The 13,802-nt window shown below is 40.9% G+C and overlaps 1 protein-coding gene across 2 annotated transcripts in view; it reads left to right on the forward strand.

Annotated features, from left to right (window-relative positions):
- The first annotated feature begins 3,169 nt into the window (after positions 1 to 3,169).
- The window catches only part of GNAI1 (G protein subunit alpha i1), a 93,653-nt gene continuing 83,020 nt past the window's right edge, over positions 3,170 to 13,802 (forward strand). The window contains exons 1-2 of one of the 2 annotated variants that reach the window (XM_036106167.2): positions 3,170 to 3,297; positions 3,804 to 3,972. In XM_036106167.2, the coding sequence (XP_035962060.1) occupies positions 3,855 to 3,972 (118 nt within the window). In that variant the 5' untranslated portion in view covers positions 3,170 to 3,297; positions 3,804 to 3,854. Of the gene's footprint in view, positions 3,298 to 3,513; positions 3,973 to 13,802 lie in introns of those variants that run through there. The other variant, XM_078060074.1, reaches the window with a different exon arrangement.

Raw genomic sequence — 13,802 nt, forward strand, 5'->3', positions numbered from 1 at the left:
ATTTCTAGATCTTTCCCAAAATGCAATCATCCAGTCTAGATGTTTATATCTTAGTCAAGAATGAGCAAGCTTCTAAGGCTGCCTATTCCCTTTGGGGGAATTGTACACCATTTTTCTTCACATCAAAGTAAAATTTGTTTGGTGTACCTTTCTTCCAATACTTCTAAATGTATCACCTTAAAGTCCGACAGTTTTGAGTTATGACACAGTTTTGAGATACTTTAAGACCTAGTTGCCCTCAGCTGAATGTGTCGCAATTGGTCTTAACATGTCTCTAACTTTTTTTAGAACTTAATTCTAGTATAGTTAACATACAGTGTTATATTAGTTTTGGGTGTACAATTAACTCTCTCAACATATGATGCTTATTAGTACTCAGCAGTAAAAAGAAATGAAGTCCGGATCCATGCTACAACATGGATGAACCTTGAAAACCATATGTGAAGTGAAAAGAAGCCAGTCCCAAGAGACCACATGCTATATGGTTTCTTTTATATAAAATGTCCAGAATGGGCCAATCTACAGAGACAGAAAATACATTAGTGGTTGCTTAGGACTTGGGGTCAGGGATTGAAAAATTGGGGATAATGGCTATGGGTGATGGGGTTTCTTTTTGGGGTGGTGAAAATAATCTATAATTGATTGCCATAATGTTTGTACAACTCTGTGAATATGCTAAAAGCCATTGAATTGTGCACTTTCAATGGATAAATTATATGGTGTGTGAATTATATCTCAATATAGTTGTTCAAAAAATATGATGTCCAGAAGGGAAAACAATACTCTGAAGTAGATTGCCTTAACCTCTGTATTTCAGTTTCACTCTATAAAATAGATGAGTTAATAATATCTGCTCTACCTCCTTGACAAGGTTGTTGAATCACACTTTGCAACATCATAATTATGTAAGTTATTAGTTTGAGTGACTCTCACTGCCTCATATGTGGATTACTAACACAATCCATTTACTGGTAACTCATTTGTTTCGTGGGGTAAGAGACTATTTCTTTAAAACACTTATTACCCAACTCAGGAGAATGTAAGGAACACTTAGCACCCATTGCATAAAGTCTTACACTTCACCTTAATATTTAAAGCTTTCTCCAACTTTGTCCCACACTTCCTATCATTCTTCACAGCCAAACTACATTACAATTATAAAACAATTGCTTTCCCCAACACGTATTTTACGTATTAACCCCTTTAGCTGGTTGTTCCTCTCAAACAAAATATACTGTGTTACAGACTGTCTGTCTTTCCCCCTCACCCCCAAATTCGTATGTTGAAGCCCTAACTCCAATATGATGGCATTTGGAGGTGGGTCTTTGGGAGGTAATTAGGTTTAGATGAGGTTATTAAGTCTGGGACTCTATGATGAGAAATTAGTCCTTATAAGAAGAGAAAGAGACAAGAGCTCTACATGCCAGGGCACAGCAAGGAGGAGACCACCTATAAGTCAGGAAGAGACTCCTCATGGGAGACCTGAATTGCTGGTGCTTTGTTCCTGGACTTCCCAGCCTCCACAACTGTGAGAAATAAATTCCCGTGGTTTAAGTCACCCATCTGTCCTAGTTTGTTATGGCAGCCCCAGCTGACCAATATATGCCCCTTGAAATCCTTCACTAATCCTGGTTATGGCTTCCTTCCAAAGTTGGGTTTTTTTTTTTTTTTGTAACTTTCTTCTCTTGGACTCCCCCCCCCCCCATTACTGATTACTCCATTACTCTGTATCCTCTAAGAAGGTTAGCTTCATATAAAGCTAATTTTCAGTTCTTATTCACCTATGTACTATATTTTAACTCCTCACCTACTTGACAAGTTTGTCAAATGAGGGAGGTAATGTGGATAGTTTTGTTGTATCTTCTTTTCTCCAAAATATGAATTTTATGGTCACTTGATCCAGTATTAAGTCATGGTTGCTTCCTCTTTTCCTGTGGTTGTTGGCCCTACACTCAATATGGATATTGAGAAAGGCCTCATAGTCAATAATCCAAAATGGCTAATACACAAACACTATGTTGAAAGTTCACTCTGTCAAGTTTAACTCCAGAGTTTCTGATGAGCATCAACATTTAAAGCACCAAGAAATACAAACTGGGTAGAAGGTGATTACGTATAGTTTAAAGCTTGCTCCTTTTTGTTGTTATGTTACAAAAGGTCATAGGAAAAGTTGAGGCAGTTCTTGAAATTGCATCTCTTAAACCCAGCAGGTTTGACTATTGTAGGAGGACACGAAAGGGCATGTCCAATAAGAAGGAAACTGCAATCTCTGCTAGCCCACAGGCCTGGCTTCAGTGACCCACTTCTGCCTATAGCATCAGCTCAGCCCTACCTTCATGGAAAACTCAAGCCAAGTTTTTTTTTTTTTTTTTTTTAAATACTTTTTAGAAAGTAAGACTTCCAGGTGGAAACCAAAGAGCAATTTCCTAATTTTTAATACATTAAAGAGGATGTTTTTCTCTTTGCTACCAGCCTGTCTTCTAATCAATCAACATCCTGCAATGTCAGTAAGGGAAAAGTGTAGTGTAACTGACAGAAGAGACCAGACCTTAAACCTGCACTCATTCATTCCATTCTGGGTGAAATGCCTCCCAGGGCCCTACGAGCTTATCTCCCCGAGACCAGTTGGCACTAGAAGGATGGAACCATAATATGAATAAACTCCAACTCATTTTATGGGCAAGGAGGCTAACTAAGGCCTGTAAAAGGGAATGTCATGCCTAGTGGCTTATGATTTACTACCGTGGTCATAAATAGGGTTCCAAAATTTGGCGTAGAAGCTTACATGCTGCTCCAGAGGAGGTAGGTTTGGGTGCGGAGCAGATTTATCTGTGTAGGTGTGTTTTATTGCTCTTGTCATTATAAAATATACTGTGAATATTTGTCTCACATTTTCTCAAGTTAAGAGAAAATCTATCAAAATGTTCTCTGCTTGTGAAAAGAATGGATAGGAGGGAAAAGAAGGACAGAAAAAAAAACCTGAAGGAAGTTAACCTCCTAGCCCCCTCCCAGACTTTTCTGTTCCCCACTGTCCCCATCTCTGCTTTCGCCATGGCTCCATTCCCTTCCCAGCTCCCTCTATTTCCCACAACCCTGAAGGCCAGCCGACAGGGGTTTACATTTCGAAAACCCTTGCGTGGCTGCCGGAGCTGGGCATGCTCAAACGCCCAGCACTGGCTTTTTTCAGCTTCCAACTTTGGCAGCTCTCCCACCTGCACCCCGAAGGGGCAAGTCCGCACAGATCCCGCGGTGTGAGTAAGCGGGAAGAAATTAACCCACTCCCACCGAGGAAACGAGGTAGGGGAGCGAGCCGGGCAGTTAGGCGTTCCGGGGGCGCTTCCAAGGGGCGCGCGCGGTGGTGCCGGGCCCTCGGGGGCTGCGCGGCGCCGGGGTCGGTGGCAGCGCGGGCGCGCGCGCCCGGCCGAGGCGGCGCTGTCCGAGGGCACGTGCGCGGGAGCGCGCCCGGGGAGGGGTCGTGGAGTGGCGGGCGGGGCGGGCAGGGGCGGGGCCGCGGCGGCGCGCGGACGCCGAGCTCCACCGGGCTTCTTGAGGCTGCGGCGCGGCCACCAGCGGGAGGGCGGCAGCCAGCGTATCCAGAGCGTGAAAACCTGGGACTTCGGGGGCGCTGAGGGACGCAGGAGCGGAACCCGGCCGCGGGGAAGAGCGGCGCGGTGCAGCTCGCTCCTTTGCAGACAGCGCTTTCCTCGCTCCGTTTAGGAAGTGGGTGGGGGTGTTTCGTGGCCAGCGTCGGGAGGTGTTCGAACGCCCGCGCCCGGAAAGAAAGAATTCACCTGTGTTTGAAGGCAGCGCGTCGGACGTGGAGGGAGCGGCGGCGAGCTCTCGCTCCTGGCACAATGGGCTGTACGCTGAGCGCCGAGGATAAGGCGGCGGTGGAACGGAGTAAGATGATCGACCGGAACCTCCGTGAGGATGGCGAGAAGGCGGCGCGCGAGGTCAAGCTGCTGCTGCTCGGTAAGGGCGGCCAGGCGCGTCCCGAAGAGGGGGGGCCCTGGGGTCGGGCAGCGGCTTGCTGGGCGCGGCGCCCCGCGGTGGCCGCGACGGGCCCCTCGCGTTTGGAAACCCAGAGCGGACGTGTCAGAGCCGCCGAGCGCGGCTTGTAGCGCCGGGGGATGGTTTCCGGGCGAGAGCGGGGCCGGTGCGGTGCAGAGCCGGGGCGGGTGCTCCTCTCCCTGGTCCCCTGCCTCCCTCCTCCCTGGCCGGTGAGAACTCGCCCGCGGTGGGGGGGGAGGGGGGCGCGGGAGCTTCACTTCACTCACGGGCGTTGGTGTGGACCCCGCGAGGAGCCGAGGAGCGGGTCGCGAGTAAGCCCGGTTTCTCTGAAGTTAGCTCAGCCTTCTAAAGATGAAGGGGGCATTCGCGGCAAGGAAAACAAAAAAACAAAACCACACCACCCCTCCCCCCTTGAAAACCCTTCGTACGCGGTGTCGTGTCGCGGTGGTGGTTTTCCCCCGTCAAGAGTGCCTCGTTTTGTGAAATTAGTGCACCTTTTGTGAGGTTCCGTGGGATCGAAATGTGTCCTTCCTGTTAACTTCCTGTGGCGACTTAGTAAGTGTAAAAGGAGCACTGATTATATTTACCTTGCCCAAGGAAGTAGGCTCTGCTGGATGCTTGATTTTTATTACTGTGGAGACGTGGAAACCATCAAAGTTGGGTAACGTTTGCTCCAGTAGTAGGTAAGGCAGATACTCGAGGGGAGAAACCTATGTGAAAGGTGCGAAAGGGTCACGCGGAAAACAGAATTCTCTCCCAGCTGCCACGGTTTCTGATGAATGAGATTGGCCAGGTACACGCCAGGCTTTTATTTGTTCTTAGTATTGTTCTCTTGGTGGAACGCTATGTGGAGGTCTTTTCCAGCTTTTTGAAAGGAGAGACCAAAAAAAAAAAAAAAAAAGAGTAAGCCAGGATTCTGACTGAAGGATCCATTAGGAAAATATTTACAGCATAAGATTTGTAGATCTGTGAGTTAGGGTTTTCTTTTGTTTGCCCCCCACCCCCAACATACACACTCCGTAGCTATTTAGGTAGGTGAAAGATTTCTTAGAATCTTCAGTTGCACTTCCAGCGATTGCTTTTGTTTTAGAACAGTTATAATAAAAGATCTTGCACAAACCTGTTTTCAGTAAGCTTCTGTTTCATTGGTTTAATGACTGCAGGAAAAATGGTGGGGTTTTTTTCTCCATTACTAGTAGGCTTAGAAGCAGCAAACTTGGCATGACTAAAAGTAATAATGATCTGAGTCATTTTGCTAGCAAACTGTGAAATAACTTTGCATTTTAAAGACCCAGGTGGCTTTCTTCACCCTTGCCCCCAACATAAATCTTTCTCAGGAATACTGTTTACCTAAGTTTTTATGTTAATAAGAACATATTTTGCCTGGGTCAGTGTATTTTTAGTGTATTGAGCATAGAAGAGACACACCTTGATATGGAAACATGTAAATGTTTCTCTTCTGATGTGGATGTGCTTGAGACAAAAATGAAACAAAAGGAAGCTTACAAAGTTCTTTTCTTGCAGTTTCTGCACTCCTGCTCTGATGTATTCTTTCAGTGAATTTTAGTGTGACTCTAGTTTGAGCCAGCCATCCACCATGTTTAAAGCAATTGAAAAATGCTTTAATTAGATGTCTGTTGGAGAGAGATGGACTAGGATGAAGGTCAGAGGAGTTCGTTTTTGCTTATATTCAGAAGAAATCAGTGTTTCTCAACCTTAGCGCTGTTGGCATTTTAGGCAGGGTAATTCTTTGTTGTGCAGGCTGTCTTGTACGTTGTGGGATGTTTAGCATTGTAGGATGTTCTTTGGCCTCTACCCATTAGATGCCAAGAGCAGCCCCCTTAACCTTTGATCCTTGAAAATGTCTCCAGATAGTCCCCAAAATCCCCTGGGGGTAAAAATTAATCTCTGGTGAGAGCCTAGATTAACAAGTAAGTATAGTTGAATGTATAATGTAGAAAAGTAAAAGTTGCACGTCTACAACCAGCTATAGTGAGAGTTATGAGGAAGGTGTAGCAGAGTCATGATTTTCAGAAGAAATTTTGAGATTTTGTTTTTCTATACCACTAATGATAGAAAGATTTCAGAATGATTTTTTAAAATTTTTTAGGTAACTGCTTCAGTTGTCCTTTCTAGCTTTGGTGTTTTGCTTTTCCCCGCATCTCCTCTCTCTGTAGAAGTCCCTTTGTAGCCCTGTCTTGTTGGCCCAGCTCTTCCTCCTCTTCCTCCTGATCTTACTCCTACGCTACCCTTTCGCCCAGGGTCCCAGCACTCTAGTTCCTATAAACAAAATGCTGGCTTATTTCATAAATGTTATTCTTGGAATGTTTCAAAACATTTTTTTTTTCCTAATTTGTCTTTAGCAGTGAAGTTTTGACCTTTGGTTCTTTTTTGGATGTTTAAAGTCGTATGTGTAACTAGCTCAATGAAATCATTCCATATAAAACACAACTGAGGGGCGCCTGGGTGGCTCCGTCGGTTAAGCCATCTGCCTTCGGCTCAGGTCATGATCTCAGGGTCCTGGGATCCAGCCCCGCATCAGGCTCCTTGCTCAGTGGGGAGTCTGCTTCTCCCTCTCCCTCTGCTGTTTCCCCCACTTGTCTCTCTGGCACGCTGTCTCTCTCTCTCTCACTGTCAAATAAATAAATAAAATCTTAAAAAAAAACAACTGAATCAACTGGAAATACAAAATGGTTTTCTAGGTAATCTATAACCACTGTCACTTCCATTTATATCAGGTCGTCTTCCTCTTCAATTATTTTTTTTCATCAAATGAATTTTTTCCATTTAAGGAAAACATCCAAAGTATAGTTAAGATAATATATTAAATAGTTCATTGTATTGCATTTTTTTCTTGAGGCGTGTATGTATTGTCTTTTAGACATCTGGGTTGAGAGATTCAGGTATGAGATGTACATTATTAGAAAAAAATTTGGTACTGGGTGTCTATTATAATTTAAATTTTTTTAAAAATCAGAGATATTTGACTATCCATATTAGGAACAGTGAGTTAGGCCTTAAAAAAGAGAGGACCTAGTCTAATCATTGACCTAAGGGAAATTAGGTCAGGGTTAGAGTGGTTCAAGTCTTTAGGTTTAGTTTCCAGGCATTTGTATGAGAATAAAATCCTAAATAGAAAAACTTATTTTTATAACGAAAGTTTCCTTTCCATTATAGATGGCTAATTGCCTGAGGAGAAAACATTTTTTATTGTCATACCTTTGAGGATATTATGGTTTATCATTTTTTAAGGGCTGTATCATTAGGTTTTGGCTGTTTTTTCAGTGAGACTATATTATGCATATGGGCGCTTCTTAAATATTGTTATAATTTTCAAAGATGTAAAGGGTTAATTATACAAAAGTAAAACTTTCATCCATTCTTCATTATTCATCTCACTCTGAAGCTGAGTTTTGAATCTCCTTTACTCCACCTCATTATCCTCTCCACTCATCCTCACAGACAAACAAAAATCCACACCCTTTCTCTTTCTGTAGTTTGTTTTAAATATTATAGGTGGAGTGAAAATGAGGTGAGGGATAAGCTCTCTTCTGCTTGGTGAACATTTTTCCATTGCGACCAGCAACCATCTCTTTGAGAAGCTACATCGTCAATCTTTTTGTTCCCTTTAAACTTGTCCTGTGACTTCCTTTGTTGGGCAATTCTGGCATTGCAGGACTTTGGATTTTGCCTGGCTTTAGCTATTTCCTTAGCATTGGCTCAGGATCTTAGATGTCAGGAGCCCCATTTCCTTGAATAAATGGACCTGGTATTTCAACATGGGTTCTGTGCTTCTCCGTCACTCACTTACCTGAGGTTAACAATTACTTTGATAGACACTACAGGTGGTATTAAAGTGTGTTTTGAAAGGGCTCATTTTTCTGTATCTTCTGTTTCTCATTCTTAAAATTTGTAGTTTCAAGTTCTCCCATGCCTCTGGCGGCCTAATTCCAGAAGGCTTTCCAGCTTCTGGTCTTTTGCCTCTAGCCTACTCTTCCTATCATGCTAATTCCTTGCTCAGAAACCTTTGTTGACTTCTCCATTGCCTGCACAATAAAAACTTTCTTCTAGACCTCCCTTCCTCCATCCTTATACTCTTCTCCTCAGGTCACCCTCCTCCTCCAGATAGGAACAGTTGGCATATGGCGAAGCATATTGCACTCTTGTTTCTAGTGTTGTTTAGCTGTGGGCCCTGCCTGTTTCTCTGACTAGTGTGGACACTTTAGGGGCAGAATCATTTTAAGTTGTACTTGTATTCATCCCTAACAACCATTTACTTTGTCATGTGCTTAAGTAGTTCCTAATTATGTTAATATCTAGTGTAGAATTAGGACTTAACCTAGAATATAAACCATATACTTTGCCATTTTCAGTATTGATGGGAATAATTATCCAGCCAAACAAAGTAAACCAGAAAGGAATATTAACAGCATGTGATGACCAAAATAAGCACATGGTATCTAAAAGCAAATTGGTTTAAGAATTCTTTTTGATTTTTATGAGAACCTTTCACAGTCCTTATATTATTTGAGAAATTAGAGAAATTAGAGAAAAATGACAGTGGATATTCATTGGAGGAAAGTCTGCTATGTTGCAGTTGTTATGTCATTCCTTACATTTTTTTTCTTTTGTACATCTCATTTTGTAATCTTTATTTTTGGCCTCTTTTAACCATAAATAAAGAGCATGAGTCCTGTTAAATTTATCAGTGATAGGAAATCTAATGCCTGTGTTATAGGATTTAGTAGATGTTTGGAAATATAATGCTTGTCTTCTAGGATTTAGTGGGAGATGTTATTTAAACCTGAGAATGATTACTATGATTTTTTAAACAAAAAGTGAGCATCCAGCCACAATCTTACTGTTTTTCTTACGTGTGCCTCAGCCTCGGAAAGTTCAAGCTACCATAGATTCCCATGGGAGGACCTGAATGTATTTGTTGCACTTCTGGGTCACGTATTTCCTGGTCACCTGTTCTGGCCTGCGGCTACCCAATGTGTGACTTCCCACAGTGTGACATTGGGGAAGCTCAGATCCCAGATGGCATTTGAGCTGTATGAACTAAGGTCAGCAGCACCTTAGTTCTGCTTAGCCTTCTGTCATAACTTGTTACATACTAATTAAAAATCTTAGCAGAAATAAGGCAAACATCATTTTAAGGTGGATGTTCATTCCATAAACGTAGTGGCTTTTAAACAATGTAAAATATAATTAACTTTACGTTCCTGGAGGTCGGAAGTCCAAAATGGGGTTCACAAGGCTAGAATCAGGATGTCAGCAGGGCTAATTTTCTTCTAAAGGTCCCAGAGGAGAATCTTATTTCTTTGCCTTTTCCAGCTTCTATCTAGAGGCTACCTGCTTTCATTGGCGCGTGGGATCTTTCTCCATCTTCAGAACCAGCAGTGGCTGGTAGAGTCTTTCTCTTGTAGCATTGCTCTTGTGCTGGTCCTTTCACTTACAAGGACCCTGTGATTACATTGGACCTGGATGATGCAGGATAACTACCTCACCTCAGGAGACTTGTCTTAATCACATCTACACAGTTCTTTTGTCATGTAGGGTGACATGTTCTCAGGTTCCAGGGATTGGGACATGGGCATCTTTGGGAGCTATTACTCTGCCTCCCACAGTCTGCCCTCTGGCTGCTAAAGATTTATGTAAAATGCATTTACCAAATTCCAGCATCTCCCAGAGTCTCAGCCCATGAAAGCATCAGCACAGTGTCCAAAATCTCATCCAGATCTCATGATCTAACTCACTTTGGGTGAGATTCTGGATATAATCCATCCTGTGACAAAGTTCCTCTCTACCTGTGAACCTGTGAAACTTGAGAACATGTCATCTGCTCGTATAATATAATGGTGGGACAAGCACAGAGTATCCAGTTATAGGTCTTCCTGTTCAGAAAGAAAGTGGAACAAAAAAAAGGAGTCATCCAGTCCCCTGCACTGTCCAAGCTACATGACGTTTCAAGACCTGGGAATAATCCTCTGATCCTGCTCCACCTTCCAGGTGCTAGACTCTGCCCTTCCTTTTTAATGAAAGGTAGCACATGTTTGCCGCTGAGTAATTTTATCACCCGGTTTCTTGCCTGTAGAATTCTGGTGACTTGACAGCATTCTTTCATTTTGGACTCTCTTAATTTATCTTTTTTCCTTTCCTGTTTTACTATAACCAGCAAGCAAGAAAACAGCGTGTACCTTCCAGCAGTTTGCTTGGAGATCTTCTCATCTAAATACCCAAGTATATAGCTTCTACGTTCTGTTTTCACATAACTGTAGGACATAATTCACTTAAGCTTTCTGCCAGTAGGTATCAAGGATCCCCTTTCTGCCAGTTTATAATAACATGTTCCCCCTTTACATCCAAGTCCTCGCCAGCAGCACAGTTAAAATCTGTATGTCTGTCAGCAGCATGTTCATGGCAATGAAAATATTTTCTGATATCTCATATGTTTTCTCTAATATATGTTCATATAGGTGTTAAAATCTGTATTTCTGATAGCGCGTTGGGAGCAATCCAGGCTTTTTCTACCTTGTTCCTCAAAATTTCAGCCTCTGCCCATTGCCTAATTCCAAACCCATTTCCACATTTTTAGTGTTTTTTTTTGTGGCAACATCATTGATATCTCATGTATAACTTTAGAGCATGCAGAATGATTTTAACTTCATTTTCTTCAGTCCTTGGCAATTTATGTGACTATCATGGTAACAGCAAAATCACCAGTTTCTAGTGCTTCATATTGAACCCATGATATTTCACTCCAGACATAGTGTTAAAGAGTAAGACTTTTATTTTTGTTTGCCTCTGCTTCAGTGAAGGTCTTCCTGACCATCTAAATTTGTCTTCCTTCCTCTCTCTTCCTAATTATACCATTTTGAAATCATCTTGTGCATTTACTTTTTTATTGTCTGTTGTACCTCTTGTTGGGGTTGGTTTCCTCAGAGCATAAATCCAGTCCGACTTGTTTATCATCTAATGGCACAGAGTAGTCCTTCCATAAATGTTGATTAAATGATTGACTAGTTAAATAATTGAACATTAATTTTGACTAATAATCTTTTAAAGTGAAAAAGTTGATACATTTTTCTTGTTCCTTGGATAATTTTAATGAGTTTTGGCCCAGTGTATTCTCATTTATTTCTTTTATATCTTGCTGGTTAACGTAACTAAAACCTACTACATTATTATTCACTCTTCTAAAAACTGGAGTTAATTTAGGATACCTAATTCTTGTTGCATGATCAGAAAGATATTATGACTTTTGGGAAATTAGGTGTAGAGTGAAATGTGGTTTTTATATTTGCATATTCTGGACAGTTTGTTTTCTTTTTTTTTGTGGACACTTTTTCAACAGGATTGTTGCATTGGTATTTCACATGTTATTTGAGTGCTTTCTTAAAATGCATGCAGTCATACGACGTGGCATCAAATGTATTCTCACAATTATATCTTTCACAGCAGGACAATGAGATTGTAACTTTGGCTTTCTGGAGCCAGTAGGGTGCTCAGAAACTGACCAAAGTCTGTTCTTTATGTCTTGCCTGTCCTTATGTGGCAAGAATTATCATTGGTGGCATTTGCAAAGTGCGTTGTATATTTTTGGTTTTGAGTTATGCCTTAGGTTTACCAAATCCTTACGAGAATTTATGATTTACTTAGGGAAATAAAATATATACATAAAAGTAATTCCTCGTAACAGCAAATAGGGAAGAAATGGTATAATAATTGATACTAGGGGAGGTGAGCTTTAACATTGGGGGTCTTCATTATTGATCACAGTTGAGGGTGGAGGTCATGTACCTCTCAGAAATTACTGTGGTTATAAATCTGTCCATTTCCATGCATTTCTGAGCTTATTTTTTGATCCTGCCTGGCTGTAAGCTCTGTATTATATAGAAACCTGCAATCTAGAAGAGACTTTGCTATCTATAACTTTGTTTTCTTACAGTCTCCACATAGAAGGAATTTTAGCCCTCCAAGGTTTATTTAGCTTTATCCAGAGACTCTTTACACAGGGAAAGGCGATTGACCTACAACTCTGGCAGTAAAATGTTTTCCTTGAGATCTTGGACAAGTTATCCTAATTCTTTAAGCTTTAATTTTCTTTTCCATAAATTCTGGATATTAAATATACCTACCTCATAGGGCTGGGGGACAAAGTAAGCTAATACATCCAGAGTACTTAGAATAATACATGGCACAGAAGTTCTTAATAAATATAAGCTGTTATGATAAATACTTCAGAGACTCTTTGGAGTCAGCCCTCCCTCTCTGTCTCTTTCCAGTTTGATCCATTTATGGTCATAGATATTAAATCCTTTTATTGGCTCTTGTTAGCAAAGGGTATGTACATAGCAAAGATATCAAGAAGTATAAAATCAGTCTTAATTACTAATTTCTGATCCAACCATGGCTTCCTTGTGGGACTTGGCATTCTGTTAACAGTATCCCCATTGGAAAAAGACCAGGTAAATATCTGTGCTGTTAGGAATTCTAGAGAGAGTAGATTTTAAGTAATTGGAAAACTTTACAAATGATTTAAATGTAATTTTCTCTCCCTTTTATGACCCATTTTTAGAATAAATGTAATAATTTCCTGCAAACTTTCCTTTTATCTTTCTTGAAAATAAAACAAGGCTGTTAGTGTAAGTTATGAAACATTATTTGAGTTGACTCAGATGAATGTGCCATTTCTCTGGGGAATTTATGATTACTTCCCACAAATTTTAAAAACCTTTTATGAAACTTTCTGTACTGATGACTCAGATTCCTAATAAAACTCCAAAATGACCATGAATTTACTTTTAAGAGAGAAGTAGCATCTCTTGAGAAGTGGTAGTAACCTTGATGTAGAAACAATGAAACATTGAATCTGTGATAGTATTTGTCTCTTTTAATAATATTTCAGAAGAGTCTCTTAAAGATTTAGCCTTGAATTACCTGGAATTTCTTCTGTTTACTTTGCCTTTCTAAGGCACAGTCTAAATTTTTTTCTAGTAATTTACTTATCTATATTGTAATATTTATTGTTTGTTTGGGCACATGTCTTTTATTTGACAGCCTTTCATGATATTTAAGAAGCATGGGAACTGTAAGTAAATGGCCCCTAAGATCAATATAATATAATAGGAATTAGAAGAAAACTGCCTTCTTATTGGTAGTTCTGAAGTTAATCTAACTTCAAGAGTTAAATTTATTTCAGTGCAATTTAAAATTGATCTGAGTTTTCACAAACTGAGCAGTCAGTGTAATTGGCAACAAGATCAAGAATTATAGGCAAGGGATGTGCTCTGACTGTAACCAGTCATCAGTCTGAGAAGTTAAGTTGCTGGAACTGATGAGCTGGTGCTCATCAAGGCCAGTGCTGTGCACTCCCACCTACTCATCCTCTCTTGCCTCCCAGAACCTTCTGTCCACCCTGGTTCTCTCTGCCATCTTCACACTTCTCTAAAGACTCCTGCGTCCTGGTCCATAAACATTCTCAAGTCATGCCCAGCATTAAAAATAATAAAATCCAAGCAAAACTGTCCATGCTCTCCTTAAATCATTTTAAATCTTTCATTTTCCATCTAACCTTTTCAAAATATGAGGCTGCATTCCCATTTTTACATTTTCACTTTCCATTCGCTCTTTAAATTGCTTTTTATTTAAAAAGTTATTTTTCAATTACATAGGAATATTGAGAAATACAACAGGCACTCATGTAATCCATACGAATATATTTTTTTAGAGAGAGATTATCTTACGGTTAGTGTCTGTCTTCTGGATTTTCTTTATAATTAGGTCAG

The sequence above is a fragment of the Halichoerus grypus genome, chromosome 12 (genome assembly GCF_964656455.1).
Source record: "Halichoerus grypus chromosome 12, mHalGry1.hap1.1, whole genome shotgun sequence".
Classification (NCBI taxonomy): domain Eukaryota; kingdom Metazoa; phylum Chordata; class Mammalia; order Carnivora; family Phocidae; genus Halichoerus; species Halichoerus grypus.